The sequence below is a fragment of the Drosophila virilis genome, chromosome 3 (genome assembly GCF_030788295.1).
Source record: "Drosophila virilis strain 15010-1051.87 chromosome 3, Dvir_AGI_RSII-ME, whole genome shotgun sequence".
NCBI lineage: Eukaryota > Metazoa > Arthropoda > Insecta > Diptera > Drosophilidae > Drosophila > Drosophila virilis.
This window is the reverse complement of record NC_091545.1, coordinates 17,736,863-17,746,095: the sequence shown is the minus strand read 5'-3', so window position 1 is coordinate 17,746,095 and position 9,233 is coordinate 17,736,863. Positions and strand designations below refer to the sequence as shown.

At 43.9% G+C, this 9,233-nt stretch overlaps 1 protein-coding gene across 1 annotated transcript; it reads left to right on the top strand.

Moving 5' to 3' along the window:
- Positions 1 to 794: 794 nt before the first annotated feature.
- Positions 795 to 5,081, top strand: klu (klumpfuss). The gene is made up of 2 exons (XM_070208030.1): positions 795 to 1,172; positions 1,359 to 5,081. Exons 1-2 carry the CDS (start codon positions 1,167 to 1,169, stop codon positions 3,807 to 3,809), a joined length of 2,457 nt encoding a protein of 818 aa, XP_070064131.1. The 5' UTR covers positions 795 to 1,166; the 3' UTR covers positions 3,810 to 5,081.
- Positions 5,082 to 9,233: the final 4,152 nt, after the last annotated feature.

The window sequence follows — 9,233 nt, the reverse complement described above, 5'->3', positions numbered from 1 at the left end:
GCCACTGGTTACGGGAGTTCAACTAAACTTGCGCTTCATGTGTGTAACTTTTAATTATTTGCGAACGTTGGCGCCAGACGTCGGCTTAGGATGCTGTGTGCGCCTGTTACCAACCGACTCACCATTCATTGATTTCCACTTGCCTCGGAATGACCAACGAGCGGCGAGTGCGACGACAGGCGGCGGTCAAGGCAATGTCATAAACTTGAGCACCATAAAATTTGCTGGCAGCGCAATAAAAAAAAAAAAAAAAAAAAAAAAAAACAAAGCCACAGCGGGAGATGGAGACGTAGTTGTTGGCGTCGCCAGTTGTACCAGGTCCAAGTCCAAGTCCAGGGCGTGACCAGGGAGCAGCAGATTTAGCGACAAACGCCAAACGCATAAAACTAACGCAGCGTAAACGGCGACGGCGACGGCGACGTTGTCTGTTTTGGCAGCGACAGCGAAAATTTATCTTATTTATTTGTTGAGCGAAAGCCAAGAGCAAGTGCAGCATTTTGATGCTTGACTGATTGGACTCAGTTTATGAGGCGCCACGGCTTTCCCAATTGCAAGCTGCAAGCTGCACGTTGCAGTAGCGCCGGCGTTGCCAGATAGTCAATAAGCTTAGCATGGGCCACAATGCTGCCAACTTACAAAAACAAAACGATACCCAAAACGATAAGCTTTAAAAAGAAATATTGTAGCTCGCAGCAATGGAGACTCAGGTTAATGGAAATAAAAAATAAAAAAACTCATCAGCATATTTAAAAAAAAATGAATATAATAGCTTTATGTAAAATCCGCTCTAAGCTTTTTTCCCTCTAACTTTTCTATTCAAATACGGCTGAAGCACTCAGAATGCAGTGCTGCCAGATTGTTGAAAATGCATTTGGCCGAAAAAGACAGCAATTGCCTATTGCCACTTTGACAGCTTTGACTTACCGCAACGTAGAGCGAGATAGCAGGATTCCTTTTTAAAGCTGTCGACGCAAGTTCTACGCAGTTTTGAATTTGACTTTGGTGCAGAAATATTTTCCCGAGCACAAAACAATTCCCGTGCTAGCTGAAATAAAGGATTATACAAAGAAAGATCAGTTAACTAAACGTTTGAAACTTGGCAGCTTCTAAGGAATAAAGATTAAAATTAAAATTACATTAAAATTACTGCAAAACGGGTTGAGAATATGCCGGTATGCGAGCAATTATTACAGTACGAGTGCCAAATATAAATATAAATACACAAAAATGGAAATGCAAGCGCATTTAAGAATCTTACAGATACGTAGATTATACTTGAATAAATACCAAGTATACATATGCATGCATAATTACTTGTCTGAAAATTAATGTACTTCTTCCCCTTATTTTTGTTGCAGCCAAATCGCTCCCGTCAGGTCGCCCGCAAGAATCCCTGGCCGCGCAAGGTTAGGCTACTCAAGAATCGCCAGAAGGTTGCTAGCACGACGCCCACGCCACAAAAAGTTGACCTAATGACGATGGCAGAAGGCACCGACCCCATGGGGCATCATCATCACGCCGCCGGCTCGCACAATCCCCACCATTATCATCATCATCATCCACACTCGCATCAGCACCACCATCCAGCGCAGTATCATCACCCCAACCAGCACTATGCGCCCGCACAGCAGCCACCGGCAGCAGCGGCGGCCGCAGCAGCAGCCGCTGCCTCCCACTATGCGCCCTATGCTCAACTTCAGTATCGGCATCCAATGCCTCACCAGCACTTGCCGCTGGCACTCAGTCTGCATCAGCAGGCGGCGGCGGCGGCTGCCTCTGCAGCGGTCGCTGCCGCAGTTGCCAGCGTCGAGCAGCACAACAACAATCAGCCGTTTGTGGCCAACAACAACATTATGCCATGGAAGCAGCGCAAGCGCAAGCGTCTTTCAGCCGTGCTTGACAAGCTGCACCACAACAACAACAACAACAACAACAATAATAATAATAATAATAATAATAACAACAATAATAATAACAACAATAATAACACCAACAACAATAATAATAATGGCGTCGCCTGCAAAACGGAGCCGATGGACATGGATGAGGGAGATATGGAGGAAATGGAAGGTGATGGCGAAGAAGACAACGGCGAAGCAGCGCAAGATGACAAGCAGCAAGACGAGGCTAACTACATTAAGAGAGAACAGCGTGATGCACTGACAGCAGCCAGCGATGAGGAACAGATCGAGGCCGAGGCGGATCTCTCAGCGGAGGAGCTCTCGCACTCAGATCAGGACGATCAGGATAGTCCGCGAATAAGCATGAGTCCGCTGCAGGTGGCTGCGACGCCGGCCTCTAAGCCAGCGCCAGATAGTGCCACAGCTGCCAAGGAGAATCCGCTTCATGTGGACATCAAGACTGAGCACATGCCAAGCCCGTATGATCGATACTTTCCCATACCCTCGCCGCTGTTTGGCTACTATCTGCATACCAAGTATTTGAATGAGGTGTTCCGGCGACGCCATGATCTCTATCCCTCGCCGCTGCAGCACACGCCCTCCTCCATAGCCTCCGAGACGGAGACCTCGCCCACCAGCCAGGGCAAGACACCAAGCAGCAGCATTAATGGCAGCCAGCAGCAACAATTGATGCCCGCCGTGCTGATGAATGCATCGCCGCCGCCCTCGCTGCCCTCACCACCGCGCAGTGACTCCTCTGTGACCACGGCGCAGCCCACGCGCGTCAGTCCAAAGCCAGCCAAGAAAAAGACTTCCTCGGCATCGTCGGCCGGCGAGAAGCCCATGCCGCCACCGCAGGAACGTCCGTTGGATCTCTGCATGCGTAGCGATATGCTCGGCGAGCCGAAAAAGTATAAGTCGGGGTCGCCGCCGTTGCATGCCAGTGCTGCGGCCATGATGCCACCGCCGAGCGCCTCAATGAGTGCCGCCAGCAGTCTGGAAAGCATGAATGCATTATCGCCGGCATCCAGCACGCACTCGAGCACTTCGATGACCAGCAGCACGCCCACCTCGACCCTGGCCCAGCCCGCTGCTATGTCTCCGTATGCCATGACGGCAGCAGCGGCGCACGCAGCGGCAGCTGCTGCAGCAGCAGCCATGATCAAAATGGAGATGCCCATGCATCCACTGCACTCACATGTGCCCACCACAACAGTGGGCGTGCCGGTGATTAAGGGTGATGTGGCTTCACCCACCACAAAAGAGACGGTGGCCTGGCGCTATAATCTGGACGTGTCGCCGGTGGTGGAGGAAATGCCACCCGGCTCGGATGTGGCCTATGTTTGCCCGACATGTGGTCAAATGTTTTCGCTGCACGATCGGCTGGCCAAGCACATGGCATCACGCCATAAGTCGCGCAATCCCGCCAACGACATAACCAAAGCCTATTCCTGCGACGTATGCCATCGCTCGTTTGCCCGCTCCGATATGCTCACCCGACACATGCGCCTGCATACTGGAGTCAAGCCGTACACCTGCAAGGTGTGCGGTCAGGTCTTCTCGCGCTCCGACCACTTGTCTACGCACCAGCGCACCCATACCGGCGAGAAGCCGTACAAATGCCCTCAGTGTCCGTATGCTGCTTGCCGTCGCGACATGATCACCCGCCACATGCGCACCCACACACGCTACGAATCGCGTGGAGCTGGCGGTGCAGGTGGCGGTGGTGGTGGTGGCGGCGGTGGTGGTGGTCGAGGTGGCGAGGAGCCAAAGTCACCAATGCCGCTGATAGACATGAAGATGAACATGAATCTGCCAATGCTGCTGCAGCAGGAGGAACTGCTGCAAAAATCGCCGCTCGGCCTGGGCGGACCCATGCCGATTGTGGTAAAGACGGAGAGCGCCTAACGGTACCTCTACGCGGCCGCGGCCAGACAGTTCATGACCTTTTAGAAGCGCCACTAGAGTAGGGCCTTTGGTAAGCCCCCAGCTTAGTGCCCGTTGAGTCCATAGATCAGTTGTAGTTTAGCTGCCCGCAACTCTGGAAATCTCTCTGCGAAGACTGAGAACCTAAATACTACCTACTGTTAAAGGCTTAGGTTTATACATATACATACATATAATTTTAACTTTAAAAAAATCTATTTTAATTTGTACTCAAGCATCTAGCACGCACACACACACACACACACACTGAGACAAATACACGCGGAGTTAACTCAGACCACCACCCAACGTATTAGCGTTTTAATTAGTTGTAGGGCAACGAGAGCCGTACCACCCCCAATGGAGGGAGACAGGCTTAGTTGGTATTCGTAGTATTGTATTTTTGGACAACGTATTGTTGTAGACAACGTTCAGATACAGCTAGCAATTCCATGTTCCACAATTTAGTTTATAATTCCGTCATATTGAATACTTTTATACATGTGTATGTACGCGCATGTATGTGGTCAGCTAGAGATTAGTTTGTTAGTTAGTTCGTTAATTAGTTAGGTAGAGGTCAAAGATCGGCCTCTGGGCATTTTTGAACAACATTGAAATTATTAGGTTAGGCATGCAAGCATCTAGGCTATATTTTGCTATATTTAATGTATGTATTTAGTAATTGAAAGCAAAGCGGACAAACCATAAACAAACAGTAGAGTTAATTATACTTTAATTTAAAATTAACATTAATTTACGCTAACTTATTTTAGTTTATTAAACTCTGCTGCATTGCGCATTTAGTTTTTAACGTTCTAGCGCTTAAAAGACAACAATTTGTATTAATTTAATTATAATTTTACAATTTTACACACAGAAAAAGACAAAGAATTCTCCCTAGGGCACAAAAACAAAAACATTTCGATTTCGTACGTGAAGCGATTGTGAAGCTAAATTTACTAATTATTCCTTCTTTTTTTGTTTAACAAAAATCCCTTTTTATAAAAATGTATCATTTTGCATTCATTTTAAATATATATTTCTTTTTTTTTTCATAAAATGAAATAAAAACTTTCTCTTTTTTAGTTCAAATTTATTTTCAAAGAAACAATTTCGATGCCAGTTTTGATTAATTGAAGCAATGCAAAAAATATTTAAATTACGGCAAGTTTCTGTTTGCCAATATTACTAAAAGAAAATTTATAATTGTTTCAAGTTGATGTTTTTGTTATTTATTACCATTTTTCTGAGCGTATGAAATATTGATTATTAATTTTAATTATCCGTTTAAATAAATTATTAATTTATGTTATTATAGTTCGTTATGATTAGTTTCAAAAGTTCAAATGTTTTTGAAAATAAAACAAACATGAAAACAAGCAAAAAAAAAAAAAAACCAATACTTCAAATACAGACAAAAAACAATACACATAAATCTTTATTTATTTTCATTTTATGGCAGATCATTATTTTTAATTTATTTATAGCACCTTGCAGAAGATGGTGAGGTGGAACCTCAAGCACAACGTAAATCATTGAATCGGCATTATTTAAACTTTCAAACAAGTCTGGGTCACCGTGGTCTGAGATTTCCCTAATAGTTGACAGATCCCAAAAACATATTGTCATTTCTCTTTGAGTTCCCGCCTTGTCCTGGTATCGTAGAGCTGCAAATATTTGCATTTTGGTTTCGTTGTGGGCTACCAAAATCTTTTTGCCGGAAACTGGCTTACAAGCTTTTAGGCAATTGAAAGCGCTTACATGGCAAATGGCGAAGCCTCAGTTGGTCACGAAATTGCAGTCTGGCACGCAGCAGACGAAGGCTCCAAATGGCCAACCCCTTTCACAAGGCAATTTGGCAAGTTTTCCCACGCTTTGCCACTTGCGGGGGTGACATGCCTCTGGCTCACTTTTCTCGTCCCTTTGGCAACATGGAAATTTCTTTAGGTTTAATGGCCAAGCAACACGAACGCCCGTAGGCTGGCGTGGGCGGGTGGATCTGGGATTGGGATGGGGTGTAGGTCCACCAGTGACTGCTGCAATGCAGTTTGCGGCTAATGTTTGACCTTGTTTTCCAATGACTAAATTAATTTCTTAATAAGTGCAGGGGCTCAGACGGGGCGCGTCGCGTCGCGGCGCAAAACAAACACGAACTGCAGACATGGCACAGTTTAACTTTTGGGTTAATTGTGGCAGCTACCAGCACCCAGCACCCCCTCTGCCCCTCCGTCCGTCCGCCCGCTCGTTAGCAATTAAACAATGCAAAAGTTTTTGGTGGCAACTTTAAAGCGGCATAATTGAAAGACATTGCGGGATTCGGCGATGCAGCAATTGCAACGGCTCATAAATCACTGGCGGTGACTAAGTAGCCTAGCTCTAGTCATGTTGCACGTTGCACTCTGCATACCCCAGTGGCAAGGAGGGAGCGGGGTTGCGAGGGGTGCAGTTGTGACTTATGGTTAGCCAGAGATTCGAACCAGAGGCCACTGTATTAGCAGCTGTACGTACTGCTGCACATGGTTGATGGCGCATTGCATAATCCATTGCGTACGCGCCCCATTCTGTTGGCCGTGCATCATTTTGGATGCCGCCGCCGTTGACATTATTTGCAGCTCGGCCTGGATTTTTGTACGCATAAATCTCTAAACAAGCGCGCGTGTCGTGCGTTTATTATCACTTCCGTCTGGCATCCAACCATCCAGGCAACCAACTAGCCGTTAAAGCAGCTCCTTTGTCTTTTTGGGCAGCGCGAAATTTATCGCCATCATTTGTAATTGTAGCGCGAAAATTGAGTTTGAAGTTTGTGTGTGTACTTGGTTCAGTTCAGTTTAGTTTGGTTCGGTTCGGTTCATTCTGTTCCCCAACTTTATTGTTTTCATCAACATAATTCTTTGGCACTGCGCTTTGGAGCCAGTCCAAATGATTGTTAGCCAAAGATTTACTGCTCGAAAAAGGTGGCACTAAGCTGGGTATTTCCAGCTCCTAACATAGTTTCGCAAATGCCAGGCCATAAATATACACAAAGTGTTTAAAATGTTGCAGACAGATATTATATATAGATATATGTAAATTTAGTATATTTCCGTCACACGGAAGTGCCTTAAAAACCCAATTTTTGATACGCATTAATCTCGAATGAGTTATTGATATTGTACATACATGATATACAATAATATATCAAGCATTGTAAATAATGCGATTTTTTGCAAGAAATCAACTTTATGACTAATACTAGTAAAATAGATAACTATTTACCAAGCATACGTACCATATTTTAAATAAATATACATAGTCTATAAGCTTAAACATTTTTCAACTTAATGCTTCTGAGAAGTTTAAGAGTTAAGCATTAAATGCTGCTTTATAAGCATAAAAACCAAAAAGTCAAGTATTTTTTATCAAAATCCCTTTACTAAAAGTGAAAATATATAAAAAAAAAAGATAAATCAATTTTTGCAAAAAAAAAAATAAACAATTTTAAATGTAAAAATAAAGGTAGCCCAAAACGAAAATTTATCATACTAAATTTTACTAAAATCGCTTCCAGACATATTTTTATAGCGCTTTTCGAATTTTAACAAATTACAAAAAAAAAGAATAGTATGTAATTAAAGCAATAATTAATTGATAAATAAATCAAAAGACTTTTTCAACTCTTAGCTTACATTTGCCTTCTAGACATAAGAATGCAAATCAAAGATTTACGCAACAAACTTTAAATCTAATAATACAAAATAAATCTAATCAAAGTCATAATAATAATTATAAGACAATTTAGTTCATTTTAAGCAATGCAAGAGTACTTAAAAAGAAAAATCAGTGAACAACAACATTGTGATATTAGTTGAGAACAAAATCGAATTACTTCCATGCTATTTCTGTATCATTTGCAGACGCTATGCAAAGTTTTAATAAATAAGACCGATTTTCAGAGTTTCTGGGCACAGTTTTGTATAGCGTCTATCAGGCTCGGTCAGCCGATCTTTAAAGTTAGTTTTACTTTTAAGGTGCATAATTTTCCATATTATTTTTATGGTGCTATGTAAACTTGTGCTTAGCTAGATTAGGTTAATTCACAGACCCTTACTTTTGGTCTATATCGACAATCCTTAGCAGCCCGAACAAAAGCAAATACTTTACCATTACCACTAACTAGGAATCAATAAAATACTTACTTATAAGAAAGGAACCCCTCTTTAAAACTAGATTGATTAATTTAATTATGCATGCCATCTCGTAAAATTTACACGAATTCAACTAAATTATGAATAACTATTGTACTATACAAAAATTAGTTTTCTCCAGATAAAAGAAAAACAATTGAATCTAGGATACTTTTCAAAGATTTTGAGCCCGCAACTCCTAAAATAAATAATGAGAAAAATAATAAAAATAAATAAAATTATGCAGCTGAAGTTTGTGGAATGCGAAAATAATGCAAATGCCTTTGGCCGGCGGTGTTTGCTTGAATGCAATCAGTGAAGATTATGGAGGGGCTGTGCCGTGAAGGGGGGAGGGTGAACGGGTGTACGGGTAAAAGGGTTGCAGAAATAATGCGCGTAATAACAAACTGCAGGCGTAACTGAAATGCCAGGCTACTGCGCATTTGTCCAGGCGATGGGCGATGGCGAAGGCGTTGGCCAAGACGGACGACGGGAGGCGCAACTGCGGTAATTACAATTGCCGCCGGACATGGACAGCAGTAGCAGCAAAAGCAATGGCAGTGGCAGTGGAAGTGGCAGCCAGCACAGCTGTGCCTCTTGCATCAACGCAACAGATCTCGGAGCATCTTCGCTCGCCCAAGACAATTATATGCTGCCAAAGACGCATGCGCAGCCACAGCAGCAGCAGCAGCAGCAGCCACAGCCACAGCTACAGCAGCAGCAGCTTCCTGACTGCATTTCGTTTTTACGTTTTTATTTGAGCAAATTGCTGGCAACTTTGCGCACTGTGACTGACTGAATGATAGACTCACTGACTGCTTGACTTTCAGACTTTCAGGTTGACTGAATGACTGACTGCCTGACAGTTGTTGCCGCTGACTGCTGCTGCTGTTGATGTTGCTGTTGGTTTCGCTCCAATTGCAATTTGTTGCTGCCCTGTTGCCTGTAAGAAAAAATATGCCAAAATGGCTACGTGCGGGCGTTTTGCACAAGAATCTCGGACCACGGACCACGGAACACGGACAACGATAATGATGATTGCAGCTAAATTATGATGCCCCGATGCGAGTGCAGAGCGCAACAGCAGAGAAAGTGTAGCACTCACACAGTTCAACAGAAGCTGGCAGCAGCATCATCAGGCCACGGCCATGCGAAGGGACTTCAGCGGCTTTATTTAGCATAACTCGCATCGCCTTTGGGGCCGAGACAACAACAACAGCACAGAAATACAACAGCAACAACA